At 42.9% G+C, this 21554-nt stretch overlaps 1 protein-coding gene across 1 annotated transcript in view; it reads right to left on the bottom strand.

Annotated features, from left to right (window-relative positions):
- The window catches only part of immp2l (inner mitochondrial membrane peptidase subunit 2), a 274230-nt gene that overhangs the window by 247207 nt on the left and 5469 nt on the right, over positions 1–21554 (bottom strand). Inside the window, exons 2-3 of the mRNA XM_078416447.1 lie at positions 17017–17154; positions 8276–8379 (exon numbers count right to left, since the gene is read on the bottom strand). Coding sequence (XP_078272573.1) covers positions 8276–8379; positions 17017–17151 — 239 coding nt within the window. The 5' untranslated portion in view covers positions 17152–17154. The remainder of the gene's footprint in view (positions 1–8275; positions 8380–17016; positions 17155–21554) is intronic.

The following is a 21554-nucleotide window of genomic DNA, read 5'->3' as shown; positions in this document are numbered from 1 at the left end:
CCCTTCCGCTAGGCTAGATAATACAGGGAGGGTGAAAACTGCAGCCACATATCTACAAATGTGGGCAGGAGGGGTTTAAAGTAGAAGTTTTTGAAGGAATTCTGATTGAAGGGTTGACGTTTGTGTGAAAATTGGTCAAAAGGGTCATTGGTCAAATATATATCAAATACATGAAGTGACAGCACAGAACACGAAAACAAGTTAATCTGTGCAGTATGGATTCATTAAAATGTAGGAAGGCAATTTAACAAAGATCAGGGTAAAGCAAAGATAGACACAAAATGCTGGAATAATTCAGCGGGACAGGCAGCATCTCTGGAGAGCAGGAATAGGTGATGTTTCGGGTTGAGACCCTTCTTCAGACTGAAAGTCAGGGGAAAGGGAAACGAGAGATGTAGACGGTGATGTAGAGATATAGAACAAATGAATGAAAGATATGCAAATAAAGTAACGATGATAAAGGAAACACAACAAGGGGCCACAGTTTAAGAATAAGGGGTAGGCCATTTAGAACGGAGATGAGGAAAAACTTTTTCAGTCAGAGAGTTGTAAATGTGTGGAATTCTCTGCCTCAGAAGGCAGTGGAGGCCAATTCTCTGAATGCTTTCAAGAGAGAGCTAGATAGAGCTCTTAAGGATAGCGGAGTCAGGGGGTATGGGGAGAAGGCAGGAACAGGGAATGATCAGCCATGATCACATTGAATGGTGGTGCTGGCTCGAAGGGCCGAATGGCCTACTCCTGCACCTATTGTCTATTGTCTAGGCCATTGTTAGCTGTTTGCTAGGTGAAATCGAGAAGCTGGTGCGACTTGGGTGGGGGAAAGATGGTATGAATTTCTCAAACTTCAAGTAACCCCTGCATTCACTCTCTCTCCCTCCCTCTCCCAGCATTTTGTGTCTGTCCGGTTTAAACCAGCATCTACAGATTCATCCTACACAGGGTAAATCAAAGATTTGATTAAAATCTGATTTTATCATGAAATTATCAAATAACATTGCAGACATTCCTGATAGGACTGACCCTAACGTGATTAGGTTCATCATTCTCTCTCCACCTGCAACGTTCTCCGAGCTCAAAGACATATCCACTTCTCTACTGATAGCAATTATTGCTTGACAAAAGCTTTGTAAAATGAATAGCCTGCTGGATAGAAATAATTTATTATATATAGAGCCAAGGCAAATCATATATAGCAGAACCAAGTAATTTGCTTTAATTTACATTTACACTAACTGGTTTTGATAGGGCTTCTGTTCCCAGTTTCTTATGCTCATGGTCTCGCTCAGATGTGGGTTGTGAGTTTTCTGTCCATTTCTTATTTCCAGACTAATCAAGGGGAGAATATTCAGTTGACAATCTCATTACTGGTTTTTCCTTGCTAAAATATACTGCTTCTCAGTTAACTACGCTAAATTGTATCTCCTACCCATCTTTTTCCAACATTCCTTCATACAATCCTTCTCACCGTTTGCTACATCCTGTACCTCTGTTGTAAGTGTTGAATTGATCAGTTCAGTTCAGTTTAGTTTATTATCACGTGTACAGTAAAAAGCTTTTGTTGCGTGCTATCCAGTCCGCAGAAAGGCAATACATGATGACAATCGATCATTTACAATGTACAGATACATGAGTAGGAAGGAACTGCAGATGCTGGTTTAAACCGAAGATAGACACAAAAAGTTGGAGTAACTCAGCGGGACAGGCAGCATCTCTGGAGAGAAGGAATGGGTGATGTTTCGGGTTGAGACCCTTCTTCAGACTAGTACATGATACATGATAAGGAATAACGTTTAGTATAAGGTAATGCCAACAAAGTCCGATCAAGGATAGTCCAAGGGTCACCAAAGAGGTAGATAGTAGTTCAGCACTGTTCTCTGGTTGTGGTAGGATGGTTCAGTTGCCTGGGAAGAAACTGTCTCTGAATCTGGAAGTGTGCGTTTTCACACTTCTATACCTTTTGCCTGATGGGAGAGGGGAGAAGAGGGAGTGGCCGGGGTGCGACATCCTTGATTATGCTGCTGGCCTTGCCGAGGCAACATAATGAGGTGTAAATGGAGTCAATAGAAGGGTTGGTTTGTGTGATAGTCTGGGCTGCGTCCACAATTCACTGCAATTCTAATGCAATCTCACTCTGTGCCCAAAATCCAACAAACTGCACATACAGAAAGTTGACCTAACTTTCTGTATCCTGAGGTACAACTCCTCCCCCTTCTGTCATGGGATAGACTGACTCGTATCGTATCATATCGCACATCACAACAAAAGCTATTCTGAGCAACATTTGTTTATGATGCCAGTTTCTACTCTGTCCACCAATCTCTGATTCATGCTGCCTTCCTTTTAAGCAGTATTTCCACTTATACCATCTGCTGAATTTCTTACATTGCCCTTGTGACTAACACAAAATGGACTGAACAAACACCCCGCTATTTCATCTTTTATTAACTTTCCAAAATTAACGTTATCAAGGCCAGGTAACTAATTGTTTTTTTCTGCAGTTATTTCTAACCATTGATTCACCTTTACTTCCGGAAAAAGTAACATTTTAATTTCCACCAATACTTATAAAAACCACGTGTAATCCACCCCCATGGTTTATATTTATCAGCCTTGCCCACGCTATGTTTGAAGGCAGTACTGGAGGCTGTGAGATCATCTGAACAGCCAGTGATATCTATTGCAAATATTGTGGCAGTGTATCAAATAATGTGACTATAAAAATCCTAAACTCTCAAAAATAATATTTAATTCTAAGTTACAACTTACTACGATTAAAGATGGGAGAGAGTTAAAAGGACAAATCTGAAATATTTCAAAAGAATGTTTTTAATAAACATGCAACAATGCTGTAAACTGCTCCAGTGACTCAACTAAATGTAGATAATCGTGCAATCGTTTTGAAACATACAAGTGATGATTATTCCCTTTACATCACTCTTCAAGAACAGCAGAAATAATAGAAGAAATAAAAATGTCTTCCAGAATGTAATATTCCGTGTATAGGCAGGCCACCTTATAATAATCTGGTCTAAATTAATTTAATTTTTATTCGAAGAATTTATATCAGACAAAATCAAATCCAATCTCTTCTGTGTAAATTACAAAATGTAAAAGCCTTCGAATGCCTGTTTCAAACTCTATTAGTTGGTTGACCATACAGCACCATCCTGTGGCTGATTAAAGACTTTCATCCTAACACGAATATACAGAACCACAAATACAGATCAGGACAAGTCTATCGCCAACTGCACCACAGGTACAGCTCCAACAGCACCTTGCTTGCAGCTTGCAGTGGCCGCATAGACAACACAACAAAATCTACATAATACATAAATTACGCATGAATTCTACAACTCAGTGATCACTGAGCAACACATTAGTGTAAAACACAATTAAAAACAAGTCCAAGGTAGTGCAAGACGCCAGGCATACAGTGTACTGTTGCCAGGTAGAATTAGGGTTGTCTGGGTCGGGTTGAGAACTTAATGGTTGCAGCAAAGTAGCTGTTCCTGAACCTGGTGGTGTGGGACTTCAGGCTTCTGTGCCTCCTGCCCGACCGTAGCAGTGAGAAGAGGGCACGTGGGAAGATGGTGGAGATCCTTGATGATAGATGCCGCCTTCTTGAGACAGCAGCTGATACCGATGGTTTGGATTGAGGGGAAGGCTGTGCCCGTGATGGACCAGGCTGAGTCCAGCACTCTCTGCAGCCTCTTGCCTTCCAGTGCAGTGGGATTGCTGTACCAGGTCACGATGCAACCAATCAGGAAGCTTTCTGCAGTCCATCTGTGAACGGTTGTTGGGCATTTGGTGACATGCCGATTCTCAGTAAGCCACTAAGTAGAGGCCATGCTCCACCTTCTTCACAATTGTTTCATTACTTCAAATGCTTTCCTTTGCCACAAAAGGAGGAAATTGTGAGGTTATTTGTCCAAAGTTAGAGCGTCACTATATAGATATAAATGGAATTAAATAATCATCTCCAAAAGAGAATTCAGTTTAAAGATGCTAAAACAACTCACCGGTTTGCTAAATTGAGTCGTTTTATGAGATTGAATTATTTTCACATCTCCAGTTTTATACGAGAAAGCATCACAACACATCATGGAAATTTCATGCAGAAATTAAAAGGTCGGTGACAGATTCACAACATTCCCCCACCATCTCACAGATGAATCGACAATGTAGGTTTTCCATATTTGCATTTCCGAAGGCAGTCAAAATGAACACAATGGGAACATATCCAACTTTTAAAAGCATGCGTGCACACCTCTCTGCTCTGCCACTCGCCTCCTCTCCACACCTTCACATGTTCAGACACACCATGCCCTCCCTCTCTCCCAGCATCCTGAGGAAGGTTCTCTCTCCACCAGTCCGACTGTCCCATGGCCATCAGCACCTACACACCCTCTCATGGTACCTTACCACAGAGGTGATGAAACACCTGCCCTTCACCATCCTCCCACGACCCAAATACTCACAAAATGCTGGAGTAACTCAGCGGGGCAGGCAGCATCTCTGGAGGGAAGGAATGGGTGACGTTTTGGGTCGAGACTGAAGAAGTCTGGAGAAGGGTCTCAACCCGAAACATCACCCATTCTTTCTCTCCAGAAATGCTGCCTTTCCCGCTGAATTTTGTGTCTATCTTTGGTTTAAACTGGCATCTGCAGTTCCTTCCCACACAAATACTCAATCTAAGTGAAGGAACTATTTATTTTTTCTTTTTCCAGTTTAGTTTTCTTCGTTTACTTTTCATGCTGTCCTCGACATTGAAGAAACAGAATGGAGATCTGGAGTGTAATTTGCAGAACACCTTCAGCCTGTACAGGTGACCGTAAATCATTTTCCATTCCCAGGTCTCCATCTCAGGCCTCCTACACTAAACCAACATAGTTCAGCATGGCTGGAGGAACAGTACATCTTCACACCTGCTGATTAGTCTTCACGATTCAGCAATACATCAACAGTTTCATATCATCAGCAATTCCAGTCTTTATTGGCACATTTTCAGGTTTCTCTCTGCCCCTCTCACTCTCTCCTCACTAATCCTTGCCCCCCTTGCTCAGCCAGATGTATCTTTACTAGTGTCCCTCAGTCTCACTGGCCTTACCCTTTGTTCTCTCCACCTCTCCGCACTTTGTCTGTCACATCAAATCTGGTTTTATTTCTAACTTTTCCCAGTTCTGACAGACGATTGACATTTAGAAGTCAAAACATTTTGTGTAATTATCATGCAAAGATCCCTTTTGGATTTTTCTCAAATCCTCTCCTCCATCATAAGCATCTACACCAGGCACTGCCTCATGAAGGCGACACCTAGCATCAAGGATCTGTGTCCTCCTCACTACTACCATCAGGCAGGAGGTACAGGAGCCCCACACGACCACATTCAGGAACAGCTTCCTCCTTATAACTACCAGGTCTTGAACCAACGTATACAAACCTGATCCTACAAAGCCAACAGAACAACGTGGCCAACCTCCTGTTCTGCTGGTTTTCTTGCTTTTTCTTCTCTAATTATCTTTTTTCGCACCAATGCCCTGTCTTCTTTCATTTAGAATTGTCTCTGTAATTTATCTCTAACTTCAGTACAACTAGTTTTGATGTTTATCTGAGCCCATGTGCCTGTGACGTTGCAGCAACCTCCCTGTTCATTGTATCTGTACCTCACTGTACTCATGTCTATGGCAATAAACTTGAAGCAGTTGTTACAGGTAGACATCAGGACCTATGGCTGTTATCTACGGTTGCCAGTGGATTCACGGTATCATGATGAAAGCAGATGTATTCTTGATTTGCTTCATTGCTTTCAGTACCACCTCGCTCAGCAAAGGCTCACTTCCAAGACACAGTGCAGTGAAATGAATTAAACCAGATGTCTCAAAGTTGCTGGGTGACCTTGGAGCCCGGCAGTGGAGAATTTCCCAGCATAGAATCTGCTCGTGCCAACTTACAAGGTCCTTCAGCCCACTCATATAAAAGGAGAGTTGCAAACAAGAAGTTATTAACTTAATTGTGGGGTGATTTCATAGGTTGCTTTTTGTGTCTGTGACTATTTATTTTTCTGTGTGATTTTTATTAACTTCTAAGCATCCATGTGTCAGGAACACAGTAACCAGTAGTTTCGACAGACAGAAACGCTAGGTCAACTGTTGTAGATGGTTATAGATGTGATGTATTCTGGTCAAACTTGTATTGATTTGATCAACCATGCAGGATCTTCCCATGCGAAATGGAGATATTCTCAGTTAGCAAGTTCACCCTGACCAGTAGGGATAAGATAAACACAGGTCAACTGGACAGAGTGCTGGAGTAACTCAGCGGGTCAGGCAGCATCCGCAGAGAACATGGATAGGTGACGTTTCACAGAGTGCTGGAGTAAGTCAGCAGGTCAGGCAGCATCTGTGGAGAACATGGATAGGTGACGTTTCACAGAGTGCTGGAGTAAGTCAGCAGGTCAGGCAGCATCTGTGGAGAACATGAACAGGTGACGTTTCACAGAGTGCTGGAATAACTCAGCGGGTCAAGCAGATATTCTGGATCGGGACCCTTCAGACTGATTGCAGGGATATAGGAGAAAGAAAGGTAGAAGAATGGAGGGGCAGGACAAGGCATGGCAGGTCATGCCTATTGTCTGTCAAGAATGAGATTACCTGCCAGGCTTTGCCTTGCTTCTCCTCTCTTCCAACTTTCTCCCCCCCCCCTCCATTCAATCAGTCTGAAGAAGGGACCCGACCCAAAATGTCACCTATCCATGTTCCCCAGAGATGTTGCCTGACCCGCTGAGTTACTCCAGCACTCTGTGAAACGTCACCTATCCATGTTCTCCACAGATGCTGCCTGACCCGCTGAGTTACTCCAGCACTTTGTGAAATGTCACCTATCCATGTTCTCCAGAGATGCTGCCTGACCCGCTGAGTTACTCCAGCATTGTGTCTTTCTATGGCAAACATTACATTGTTGGGTTGGTGATGTACTGGGCGTGTGCACCAAGTGCAGTCTCACCAGCACAAGTCAATTTTATGTTTCAACAGTGTAAATGTATTCCATTAACATCAAAAATCAACAACTAAAAAGCAGCAGAAACTTGCAGCTCAATAGCACCTCTCATGTAACAAAATGCCTCAGCCTGTTTCAGGAGAGTAAGATCAAACAAAATTCCATCTGAGCTACATAAAGAAATAGGATAGCCCAGTTGCCAAGGGTGGAGCACTGATGATCAAAGATCAGAATTGGATCAGGTCAGATATCTCAGTAAAAAAACCAGAAGATTAGGGAGACAGGGAGGGTCAGACAGACAACAAAGGCTGGTTCTTTGCAAGAACTTCAGGAAATACAAGGTAGGAATAAACTAAGGAAATTCTCCTTCAGAATTTTTTTCAAAAACCCCAAGTTCTCAGGCAGCAGCTTTAACAGTTGTAAGTACCACTGTCTGAAGCCTTTCAAGCCTGAATGTGGAGGTCAATCTTATTGGTCCAAAGAATCCCACAGTCCCAGCAATGATTTTTTGACAGCCAGCCAGTTCCTTCCTATACAAACCTTGCCTTTGTTTAGTTTAGTTTAGTTTGGAGATACAGTGCGGAAACAGGTCCTTCGAAACCAATTCCGCACCGACCAGCAATCTCAGCACATTAACACTATCCTGCGCACACTAGAGACAATTTTTACATTTACCAAGCCAATTAACCTACAAACCTGCACGTCTTTGGAGTGTGGGAGGAAACCGAAGATCTCGGAGAAAACCCACACAGGTCATGAGGGGAACATACAAACTCTGTGCAGACAGCACCCGTAGTCAGGATGGAACCCGGATCTCTGGAGCTGTGAGGCAGCAACTCTACCGCTGTGCCACCTTGCCAACTGACTCATAAAAATGTTTGTGAATGTCTCTGATACTTAGAGATATCGAAAGAGATATGCTGAGAACTTGTTAGAATAAAGCTAAGACCACGTTTGCATTACATTCTGCCCTTCAGAAGTGTGACACAGAAAGAAAAGAAAAGAAAATTAAGTTTACACTCTCGGTTTCATGATTACTTTGTTGTCAAAAGAGTAGAATGCCAGGAAAATGTACTGACAAAGCTGAAGTCCACTGGTGCAGACAAATGCTGTTGGCTTGCATAATCTGTCAGATTCAAACAATGAATCACAAAAAGCAGACCCAGTACACTGAACAAAAATTAATCACAAAATGAAGACAAAACGGTTGTTGTTTTCCAAATTGCCAAGTAGTTGTGAAAAACATAGATCTGTTTAAAAGAGTAAATGTGTTACTCACACGAGGGATACGATGTCTCCTCGCTGAAGTTGATAGTTACGCACACTCCACCGGTTTAACAACACGATATCAGATGTCCTTCCCCCAGCAGGGTTCAATGATGGCTGAGAAGTTGTGAGGTACATGTGAAAGATTGAAGTGTAACGCATGTAAATATAACAAGTAAAATAAGTGTGGAATAACATATAAGTATAAGAAAATAACTGCAGATGCTGGTACAAATCGATTTATTCACAAAATGCTGGAGTAACGTCACCCATTCCTTCTCTCCCGAGATGCTGCCTGACCTGCTGAGTTACTCCAGCATTTTGTGAATAACATATAAGTATGTTCATCTTAATCCTTTAGGGATCGCCTGAAGAAAGAAAACTAATCATCCTTGAAGTTGAGAAGATTTATAAAGTATAATTTTCAACACAGCTTGAACACTGTTTTTAAAACTAGGCCTTTCTAACTTGATGGGTTTGCAATTCAAACAAAAGCATATTTGTATTAATCTGAGATAACAATAAATTGTGCTTTCCAGTTTTTTAATTTCTAATCTGTTAAATTTAATTCCTTTATATCTTCAAAAAGATATTGGCTAAAACTAATATTGCAGAATTATGGCAAGCTGCCAATCACCTTTATCAACTATTTTCCAATGGCCAGCGTAATCCTAGGAATGTTTTACTGCATGGCTGGGAAACATCTTTGACAACTCTCCTGAGATCCAATCTAAAAGGTTGTCCTACATAATTGCAGCCATTCCAACACAAGTCCATTGTAATTCTATCGGGCAGGTTTGGCTTCACTTGCAACTGTGTTGAATCATGGATTCAAATCTCGCAGCACAACATGAGCACATAATCTACGTGTCCACTTCAAGGGCAGCACTCAGACTATTACATACTAGAGGGCATAGCCTTGAAACGGAAGAGGCAACATTGAAAGGAGATGAGCAAGGCAGGTTTTTGCACAGAGGGTGGTGGGTGCCTGGAACGCACTGCCAGGGGTGGTAGTGGAGGCAGATACGATAGTGGCATTAAGAGGCTTTTGGACAAGCACATGCGTATACATGGAATGGAGGTACATGGATCGCGTGCAGGCAGTTAAGAGTTGATCTTGGCACCCTGTTCAGCACAGGCATTGTGGGACAAAGGACCTGTTCCTGTGCTGTACTGTTCTATGTTCTAATTGTACTTGTTCAATACCACAGATTCTCTGTGAGTCATATCTTTACTATAAAACAATCACAAATTACAATGTTTTTATTACAAATTAGCAGTTGCATTTGTTTACACAAGAAAAGTAACTGCACTTGGTCCTTCCTTCATTGCGATCAGGCATTTGCAATAACCTGAATATTTGAAAGGTACCATAGAAATGTCATATCTGTCCTTGATTTTCAAATCTCATAAGCCACAAAATTCTATTGTAATTAAACAAAACTTAGTCTTTTTAAAATAACTTATGAGATTCATATTGTGACAAATTGCAATCTTAACCAAGTGTGATTAGATGTGTCCATCAGTCTCCACTGCAACCAACATATGGTGGCCCACAATGAGCTCGTACTGCTATCAATCTGTGCAAGGTGACAGGATACACAATTACCGTGTTAAAAGACAGTTGTGATCTAAGTAAAACTGAAGTATGCTTTGGTAAAAGGATCAATATTAAATGATACAGCAGTAAAAATACAAAGCCAAAGAGTGACTCTGCTCTGAACACAATGGCAACAGAAGATAAAGCATTGATGACCAGAGTCCTGTACGTCTCCATTCTTGCTCAAACCCTCCATCTAAATACTGGCCCAAAAATAATCAGACTCAATGTGGAGACTGATCACAAACCACACTCCTTTGCTCAATCCCTCTGCCACAGTGAATTAGTTATTCATCTTATCCAACAAGCAACATTGGATCAGATATGCACTTCAACTATTGGTACGGTTGAAGCCATCGTCATAAGTTCTGCTCCCATAACCTCTGGCTCCTGGTCCTGGTACCATAACTTCTGCTGCTGTGTCTACTGCTTTCATTATAAAACACAGTGATCAAGTTGGCTGATGAGTGGCTTGTGTAATGGTGATGGTGTGAGGAGTAGGTCAAGATAAATCATCCCTTTGGCATTGCAACTCGATTTCTCTTTCCACAGATGCTGCCTGACCTGCTGTGTTTCTTGCATTTCCTGTTATTGCTTCAGATTTCTGACATTTGCAGTTGATTTTTCATTTGTATTTGTTGTTGGAATGTTCTAGATTAAAAGTTTCAGCAGCAGATCAGCTGGTTGGTGGGTTGGGTGGGATGAGGTGCAGTGGAGATGGGAAAGATCAGAGATGAGAGTGGACACAATGGTGTTGGAAGGGATAAACAGGTCAGGTCAGGGCAGGTAGGCCACAATGCTGTCGTTCTTCCTCTCCCCCCCCCCCCCCCCCCCCCCCCCCCGACCAATTGAGTTACCGCAACAAACCTGCCTTGAAGTAGGTTTTCATTGCCTTCAAACCTACAACTAACCAGGTCCAGTTACCTTTGTTCCTCGTGGCTTCCCAGCATTAAAGCAATGACTTTGTGGACAGTTCATCACATTTTACAAGATTTTACTGCTTTGACCTGATATCATATTCCTTTACTTTTTAAAATACATTCCATTTTTTTTGTAATCTTTGTAGACTATGGGGTACCTTGTTGAGAACAACTTCATGATTTTTCACTCAAATAATTGAAAAGCATTGAAGTGGTTACTAAACTATATTAATCAACTTGTCAAGGCAATTGTTGTAGGTGCAATTTTATTTTTATAAATGGTTCAGCAATATTTGCTGACATACGATAACTGACCAGGAATACTTAATGTTATTCCTGCCGGCAAGGTATTCCATTATCTTGCATCAAGTGACAAGTTACAAATAACCTGCATGCTTGATGCATGCTTGATGCATGCTTGATGCATGCTTGATGCATGCTTGATGCATGCTTGATGCATGCTTGATGCCCGCGGCATAAATGCAGGTAGACTGCAGAACAGTCTGAACACTGTTCAGCTCTAGTGTTCGAAGGAACTGCAGATGCTGGTTTAAACCGGATAGACACAAAATGCTGGAGTAACTCAGCAGGGCAGGCAACATCTCTGGAGAGAAGGAATGGGTGACGTTTCGGGTTGAGACCTTTCTTCTGAAGAAATGTCACCCATTCCTTCTCTCCAGAGATGCTGCCTGTCCCACAAAGGGCTGAGATACTCTAGCATTTAGTGTCTATCTACCGTTCAGTTCTTATCCTTTTGTGTATTTAATAATCATGATCATTTTGAAAATAATCCACAGTACCTCCCACAATGCGCTGCAATGGCACCAAATATTCCCCAAAATACTACTTGCTTAAGGATGGCAATGAAATATTAGAAGCAGAATTATATTCACAAAAACTAAATGCAATGCAAAGTAGTTGCTTGAGTAAGGAAGACCTCAGGTACAGTAGGTCACTGTACTGAATGAACTGGGTCACAAGAGTCATACTGCATGAAAACAGGTCCTTTGGCACAACCTTCCACACCAACCAACATGCCCCATCTACACTAGTCCCACCTGCCGCATTTGGCCCATATCCCTCTAAACCTGTCCTATCCATGTACCTGTCCAAGTGTCTTTTAAATGTTGTTATCTCCAATCCTTTAATTGATTTTAAAATAACGATGATAGTTTTAAACTGCCAGCAGTCGCATTCACCCCACCATGGAATCCATCCCTTTGGTTGGTTCTCGTGAAAACTAAAACAGGCATCAGTTAGCAAGTTATCAGCAAAGTGATAAAAAGCATTATCGATTATGCTCTTGGTGATGCCAATGGAGAGTAGACTGGTTGGGAGATTGGAATTATCCTGTTTCTTGTGAACAGGACATGGCTTGGTTGGCTCACCATCTGTTTGCCACAACAAAGTTGGCAGCACAGTGAGTGGAGGTGTTTCCATGCCACCTTTGGTGGTGGACATAGAGATACCCCATCCAGAGTAGCATCTGCACCCTGGCCACTTTCAGCGGCCCTTCCTAGGATTGTTCAACGTGGAGAAACATTCATTCATCAGCTGAAGGAGATCAGTAGATGGCAATCAAGAGAAAGTTTCCTTGCCCATCTCTGAGTTGATGCTGTGAGACTTCATGGAATCTAGAACCCAGGGTAGCTTCCTCTCACCAGAAGGACAATATGTATCCTGGGGATATGTGCAAATTGGGAACACCACCTCATATTCTGCTTGGGCAGCTTACATCCTAGCGGTATGTATATTGACTTTGCTAACTTCTAGTATCCCTTGCTTTCCCTCTCTCTCTATCCCTCCCTCTTCCCAGTTCTTCGACCAGTCTGACTGTCCCCTTGATTACATTTTATCTCTGTTTGCTTTGTTGTCACCTTCTCCTAACCAACAATGATCTATTCTACATTTTCCTTGATCTGCATAACTTTTGATGACTCATTTTCACACCTTACACTTCCATATCTCTGTCTCCCTCTCCCTTGACTCTCAGTCTGAAGAAGGGTCTCGACCCAAAACGTCACCCATTCCTTCTATCCAGAGATGCTGCCTGTCTCGCTGAGTTACTCCAGTGTTTTGTGTCTATCTTCAATATGATGGTGGAGTCTGGCACCTTGTCTGCATGGTATGATGTGAAGATGACTGTGTCACAATGTTGCTTGACCCATCTGTGAAACACTCCCCGGTTTCAACACCAACCCTCAGTTATTTGCAGTTGCTGGGACCAAGTACACCATCTATAAATCCCATGGCCAGATCAATATCGGGTAGCGTATCGGTTTCTTTCTTTGTTTAGTTCAGTGGTTAGAGTACACTGAGTGGATTGCTAGACCATATAAACCAAGCATTTTAATAGTCAACAACATTGGCGACTCGGGATCCTTAAACGTTTATTGATAATTATCCCTTGCTGCTATAAGTAGAATGAGCAGTCTTGCACTATTAAATCATGGTGGAGATATGGTGGAGATTTAATCTACTTAGAGGCACTCTTTTATTCCTTGTCATAGTAGACATCCCATTGATTTTTCTTCTCTCAGAGCAAGGATACATCAAAGACCAAAGTTCAGAATTCAGGACATGATCAACATTGACAGTAATCTATAAAATATGAATGAGGAATTAGTGAATAACTGATGAAGAGCTGTAGTTCCTGCCCTTTATCCTGTCACTAGTCCACTCCAGTACATTCATCCAATCTCATGAGCCCTCAGTTACTTCAGTAATCTCTAGTGTGTCTTCACACAAACGTGTTTTCAGCTTGGGATATGTTTCGCCCAAACCTGGCATTATCATCATATCATATCATATATATACAGCCGGAAACAGGCCTTTTCGGCCCACCAAGTCCGTGCTGCCCAGCGATCCCCGTACATTAACATTATCCTACAATTTTTACATTTACCCAGCCAATTAACCTACATACCTGTACGTCTTTGGAGTGTGGGAGGAAACCGAAGATCTCGGAGAAAACCCACGCAGGTCACGGGGAGAACGTATAAACTCCTTACAATGCAGCACCCGTAGTCAGGATCGAACCTGAGTCTCCGGCGCTGCATTCGCTGTAAAGCAGCAACTCTACCGCTGCGCTACCGTGCCGTGCATTGTTCTATTTCCAATGCATTGAGCTCCATGGCAGCTCCACTCTCGTAAGATTTATCTTATCTAATATTTTGCATTCCTCCTCCACACACTTGGCCCTGCAACTACATCTCTACTGATTTGTATGAACTGCAACGGCTGTAAGGGACTAAATGTTAATCAATTCACATTGTTTTAAGTGCTTCTGAATGTCAGTGACATTTGAAGCTTTGCTCGGCATTTTCTGGGACAGCTTTGTTGCGACCAACTCTTATCCTCATCCCTCCACTACATTCCCAATGCCCAAGACATTAACTTGGTGCCAAGGATGGAGGTGTCAACCATTTGTTCTGGGAGCTGGACAGTATATCGGCGGCAACAACTGTGGGCAGTTCACTACTCTCTGAAAATTCTAGGAAAAAATATCACAACAATCTCATCGTCATAGGAGTGATCAAATATGATAACAAAACAAATGGGTAGAGTGTATTCAAAATATTTGATGGAATATTAATCAAATATCAAACTTTATCTCACATTTCAGAATTTAAATAACCAGTTGACAGCAGGAGCAGAGACTTTATTCCTTTCACAAACAAAAACACAAAGTGCTCGTGGAACTGTGGAGGAAACGGAATGAAGTCATTTCTGATCTGGACCATTCCTCAGCCTGACCCAGAACATCACCTGTACGTTTCCCTTCACAAGTGCTGCCTGACTAGCCGAGTTCCTCCGGCACTTTGTGTTCTGCTCAAGATTCCACCATCTTTATCTCCTTGTGTCTCCTCTTTATTCCCTTCTGCTCCTCTACTGCAGTTTCGTGCCTCAGAGCAAAAACTGCAAACTAGTCAAGTGATTTCTATGTGACAGAACAAACTGAATGGCAGCACACTTTGCTTTCAGGAACTGAGTGTTTATATGTGTACTGCTGTGTACTAAACTGCCAGTATAATGTGTACTAGGGAGTGGATTGATAATCGGTGATTATACAAGACAAATATCAGGATTTCATTAACTAGTAACTGCTTCCTTATCCTTGTTGCATCAACAATATAGTTCCCACTCAATGAACACCCCCTCCTCAGCTCGCTCCTGTCTCTCACCCTGTCCCACTCCCAGTCTCTCCCCCCACCCACCCACTCACTGAGCACTCTCGCCCCCCCTCACCAAGCTCTCCTGCTACTGCACAGCCCCAGTCACCCCCCCCCCACCCATTCACTGCACCCTCTTGCCCCCCCCCCCAGCTCTCCTGTTGCTGCACAGCCCCAGTCACCCCCCCCCCCCACCCCCTCACTGAGCCCCCTCGCCTCCCTGCAATGACCCTGATTTAATAAGAGAACTTAAGGTAAAGGAACCTCTAGGGGGTAGCGACCACAACATGATTCGATTTAACCTACAATTTGAAAGGATGAAGGTGCAATGGGATGTGTGGGTGTTACAGCCGAGCAAAGGGGATGACAGAGTCTCATAGAAACACTCGACCAAGTGGACCCGTTGGGCCCAAACCTCTCCTGCATTGGTGCAGCACCCTCTCCCCTCCCCTCCCTCCTCCCCCTCCCTCCCCCTTCCACCCTCCCTCCTTCCCATCCCCCCCACTCCATCCACCCCCTTATCCTCCACCCCTCCCTCCCCCTCCTCCCTCCCTCCCTCCTCCTTCCCTAGGAGATAGATTTAAACTTTAAAATGTGAATAACTTAAAAAATATAACACCGATTTCAATGAAACTTCTTCCATTAGCACCAAAGGGATGATGGTGAGTAAGGTGGGCCTAAAGTGTCGTGCTATTGTGGACTGTTTTGGCTGTAGTTCAGGAACAAACAAACAAACAAATGAGAGTTTTAGAATAAAGATATAAAATTCTTAAGGGATTGGATACTCTAGATACAGGAAAATGTTCCCAGAACCAGGGATCACGGTTTAAGAATAAGGGGTAAGCCATTTGAGACTGAGATGAGAAGAAACTATTTCATCCACAGAGTTGTGAATCTGTGGAATTCTCTGCCTCAGAAGGCAGTGGAGGCCGATTCACTGGATGTTTTCAAGAGAGAGTTAGATTTAGCTCTTAGAGCTTACGGAATCAAGGGATATGGGGAGAAAGCCGGAACGGAGTACTAATGGTGGATGATCAGCCATAATCAGTTGTACAGGGCATTGGTGACACCACACCTGGAGTATTGCGTACAGTTTTGGTCTCCTAATCTGAGGAAAGACATTCTTGCCATAGAGGGAGTACAGAGAAGGTTCACCAGATTGATTCCTGGGATGGCAGGACTTTCATATGAAGAAAGACTGGATAGACTCGGCTTGTACTCGCTGGAATTTAGAAGATTGAGGGGGGATCTTATAGAAACTTACAAAATTCTTAAGGGGTTGGACAGGCTAGATGCAGGAAGATTGTTCCCGATGTTGGGGAAGTCCAGAACAAGGGGTCACAGTTTAAGGATAAGGGGGAAGTCTTTTATCATATCATATCATATCATATCATATATATACAGCCGGAAACAGGCCTTTTCGGCCCTCCAAGTCCGTGCCGCCCAGTGATCCCCGAACATTAACACTATCCAACACCCACTAGAGACAATTTTTACATTTACCCAGCCAATTAACCTACATACCTGTACGTCTTTGGAGTGTGGGAGGAAACCGAAGATCTCGGAGAAAACCCACGCAGGTCACGGGGAGAACGTACAAACTCCTTACAGTGCAGCACCCGTAGTCAGGATCGAACCTGAGTCTCCGGCGCTGCATTCGCTGTAAAGCAGCAACTCTACCGCTGCGCTACCGTGCTTTTAGGACTGAGATGAGAAAGTTTTTTTTCACACAGAGAGTGGTGAATCTGTGGAATTCTCTGCCACAGAAGGTAGTTGAGGCCAGTTCATTGGCTATATTTAAGAGGGAGTTAGATGTGGCCCTTGTGGCTAGAGGGATCAGGGGGTATGGAGAGAAGGCAGGTACGGGATACTGAGTTGGATGATCAGCCATGATCATATTGCATGGTGGTGCAGGCTCGAAGGGCCGAATGGCCGACTCCTGCACCTATTTTCTATGTTTCTATGTTTCTATGTTTCTATCATATTGAATGGCGGTGCTGGTTCGAAGGGCTGAATGGCCTACTCCTGCACCTATTTTCTATGTTTCTATAGTGGACCGTACCTGCATTGAAGCACCTTCCACTCTCGCAATGTAGGCCACTCGGTCCAGAAATGTCACAGTGACTGGAACAGCAACAAAGAAACCACTCACAAAAGCCTTGAGATAGCGCTTGCCAAAACTAGCTCCACGTCCCATGATCTGAAGAGACAGAATTACACAGCAAAGTCTCAGTATCATCGCAAGTCATCTCCGTCTCCTGCTCATCAGGGCACAGAAGCAACCATCTGCATTAGAATACAAGCAGCCGAATATCACAACAATACTGAGAAGGGCAATTAGAAGTGAAGGTGTCATAATGAAGAATTATAAAATCACCAACCAGAAATAATTTACTGTCAATTACCTGGTCACGGCAATAAACAGCAAGGGCAAATATGGCTTGAAATGAACCACCACTTTGCATTCACTTTGCTAGACCGTTCCCACACACACACCCACCATAACCTCTCTCTAACCCCTCTCTACAATCCCCTCACTGTTCCTGATGCCTACAAAGTGTGTTCTCAAGAAATCCAAATCCCCTCGCTCTCAACATGACCTCAATATCCCTGCCTTGTCTGTGCCACATTACAACTGCCCCAACCCCACCATTATCCTACCTGACACCTGGCCCACTCTCCTGGTCCTCTCAAGATTAAACACATTTTACAGGGGTGTGGATAGAACATTCATCACAGTAATCTCCAGATCTGACAACTATCATTTACTCCTTCATGAGTCACTCGACACACTGCTTGACTCCCTTTCTTCCTGCCCTTCAGTTCTCTCCCTCTTCATTAAATCACAGACCCATTCCTTCTGTCTGCCTTTATCACTGCTATTTGACTACCATACAATCATTCTTCCAAAAATAAATCATAGTCCATAGGCAAAGCATTTAATTTATCCTAAATTCATAAATTCCACAGCACAGCTAATCAACTGGCTGACTCTTGCTTGTTAAAAGTGCAATCTTTATTTATCCCATTTTATTGCTTTTCTACAAACTTTTTGAATGTTGTCCCTTTGAAATATTGATGCAGTTTGCATTTGCATGCATCTCTCCATCTTTTCCACCACTGTTTGCCAGGAATGATCCATGCCCAGATGCCTGATGCCACAGCCCCAAGGCTAACTTCAAACAGAAACCATTAAATTATTGAAAGACTTCAGCTCTCCAATCCACTGTGCTGGCTTAACCTTGTTGGTGAACTATACGCATCCCACCACTAAAGTGACCCTATCAGCACTTGAGACCCTGAACAGCAAACTGAACAACAGGCATCCAACTTCATCCAGAATAGTTTGCCCACCTTTGCATCTTTAAATCTGTGTAACGGGGAAAACTATGAAGTGCACAACTAACAATTTAGGAAACATAATTAAACATGGAACCTCATTCCATGCAAAGGTTTGTCAGACATCAATTGGCAGGACATTCATTACATTCTATATTGTTCAGGTGTATTTTTTTAAATAGTTATCGTGGATCAATTTCATCCAATCAACAATTTACAATATCTTGCAGTGTTATACAAACACAATCAACCATGAGAAAGAAAACATTCAACAAGGGTTTACAAGTGTGGTTGGAGATGTCTCAGATTACAACACATGACCTCAATGGCTCTTTATTGTCACAAATGCACTGCACAATGAGCATGCTTATTAAATTGCTCTCTGTCATAGCCCAAACACTTGTCTTCACATTATTTCTGACTTAATTTAAAGTTAAACACATGTCTAAAATGTCTTGACCTGAAATTATTCTCCACAAATATGCATTTGTGAGCACAGATATGACCATAATTGAGCAGACGAGTGCATTGTGCAGTTAATAATTTGGTTGCATGTATGCCATAAAATCTTATTACAAGGTCTCCAATTGCCCTGATCAGTACATTGTTGCTCCACTCAAATTGGCACACCATCTGCTTTGATCTGTCCTTTTCACACCTTACATTCTCTTTGCACCCTTCTATATCTCAAGTTTCCCTCTCCCCTGACTCCCAGTTGGACATAAAATGCTGGAGTAACTCAACGGGACAGGCAGCATCTCTGGAGAAAATGGATGGGTGACGTTTCAGGTCAAGACACTTCTTCGAACACAAAAACAGAAGCAATTTTGCACAAAGCAAATAGCAATGTGGTTATGATCTGACAATTTGCTTCATATTTTGGTGAAGGCCTAAATATTGACATGGACATCTGTGAGAAATGTCCTTCTCTTTTTCAAGTAATACCATGCCTTTGTTTTGAGGAACATTGTTTTGATGTTCCATCTGAGAGCTGGCACTAGCATAGCATTGCCTCAGTCTGCACTGAGCATCAGGTTGGATTTCATGTCAATCTTTGCTGCAATGGAACATGTGTCCACAGCCTTAAAGCTATGACAGTCACTAAAAACTGGCAAACTAATGGTGAGAACAAGAACTTAGAAATAACTGGGCTTTGATACATTAGGCATGATCCAAAGAAGCAGAATTTCGGCGGCACGGTAGCGCAGCGGTAGAGTTGCTGCTTTACAGCGAATGCAGCGCCGGAGACTCAGGTTCGATCCTGACTACGGGTGCTGCACTGTAAGGAGTTTGTACGTTCTCCCCGTGACCTGCGTGGGTTTTCTCCGAGATCTTCGGTTTCCTCCCACACTCCAAAGACGTACAGGTATGTAGGTTAATTGGCTGGGTAAATGTAAAAATTGTCCCTAGTGGGTGTAGGATAGTGTTAATGTACGGGGATCACTGGGCGGCACGGACTTGGAGGGCCGAAAAGGCCTGTTTCCGGCTGTAGATATATGATATGATATGATATGATAATTTACTCAGAATGGTGGTTGGAAAGTGTGATAGAACAGTGAGCATTGAGAACACAGCACTATGGCTCACATGAAAGCTGGAATGATGCAAAAAGGTGGAGCTATCGGATGAAGTGCTAAAAATCGTGAGCACCCAGACCTGTGTGTTGATGTCCAGTGACACTACTGTTAAGTTTCAAGACTTTCTTTATTGTACAATGGGTTTTCACGTATAAATAGGCAAAATTAATATTGATGTAAATCTTTCAAGATAGTTCCTGCAATCAATTATGCATTTAATGGCATGGTATGTAATTCACAAGCTGGTTCTTGATACAGGGTGTCGAGGGAATTTGGGCCACAAATGAATTGCAGCCTTTTATTCAAAGTAATATTACGTATATATTGCCTGCGATTAGACCAGAATTAGACTTTTTTTTCAGTTTCAGTGAAGGGTTTGTTTGCCAATTATCATTCATTGGCATAGTCAGACATTTTCAATTATTGAATAAAATCCACTCGGCAGATGTATCAACTTGTGGTTCCAATTATAAACTGCAACTGATTGCTAATGAGAATAAACCATGCACGTACACAAAGTTGCCCACTCCTGTCCATGTTTTAATATTCTGCTGATCTGCCCCCCGAGTTACTTTGATCTGATTGTTGATTGTGCATCTATTACATATCCACAAATAAATGTAATTGGTTGGTGTAGGAAGGAATTGCAGATGCTGGTTTAAACCGAAGATAGACACAAAATGCTGGACTAACTCAGCGGGTCAAACAGCATCTCTGGAGAAATTGAGACGTTTCGGGTCGAGATCCTTCTTCAGACAATTTGCTTCATATTTTGGTGAAGGTCTAAATATTGGCAAGAATATCTGTGAGAAATAGACAATAGACAATAGACAATAGGTGCAGGAGTAGGCCATTCAGCCCTTCGAGCCAGCACCGCCATTCAATGCGATCATGGCTGATCACTCTCAATCAGTACCCCGTTCCTGCCTTCTCCCCATACCCCCTCACTCCACTATCCTTAAGAGCTCTATCCAGCTCTCTCTTGAAAGCATCCAACGAACTGGCCTCCACTGCCTTCTGAGGCAGAGAATTCCACACCTTCACCACTCTCTGACTGAAAAAGTTCTTCCTCATCTCCGTTCTAAATGGCCTACCCCTTATTCTTAAACTGTGGCCCCTTGTTCTGGACTCCCCCAACATTGGGAACATGTTTCCTGCCTCTAATGTGTCCAATCCCCTAATTATCTTATATGTTTCAATAAGATCCCCCCTCATCCTTCTAAATTCCAGTGGATACAAGCCCAATCGCTCCAGCCTTTCAACATACGACAGTCCCGCCATTCCGGGAATTAACCTAGTGAACCTACGCTGCACGCCCTCCATAGCAAGAATATCCTTCCTCAAATTTGGAGACCAAAACTGCACACAGTACTCCAGGTGCGGTCTCACCAGGGCCCGGTACAACTGTAGAAGGACCTCTTTGCTCCTATACTCAACTCCTCTTGTTACGAAGGCCAACATTCCATTGGCTTTCTTCACTGCCTGCTGTACCTGCATGCTTCCTTTCATTGACTGATGCACTAGGACACCCAGATCTCGTTGAACTCCCCCTCCTCCTAACTTGACACCATTCAGATAATAATCTGCCTTTCTATTCTTACTTCCAAAGTGAATAACCTCACACTTATTTACATTAAACTGCATCTGCCATGTATCCGCCCACTCACACAACCTGTCCAAGTCA

This window comes from Rhinoraja longicauda, chromosome 20, assembly GCF_053455715.1.
Source record: "Rhinoraja longicauda isolate Sanriku21f chromosome 20, sRhiLon1.1, whole genome shotgun sequence".
NCBI classification, from domain to species: Eukaryota; Metazoa; Chordata; class Chondrichthyes; order Rajiformes; family Arhynchobatidae; genus Rhinoraja; species Rhinoraja longicauda.
This window is presented reverse-complemented; position numbering and strand designations above follow the sequence as displayed.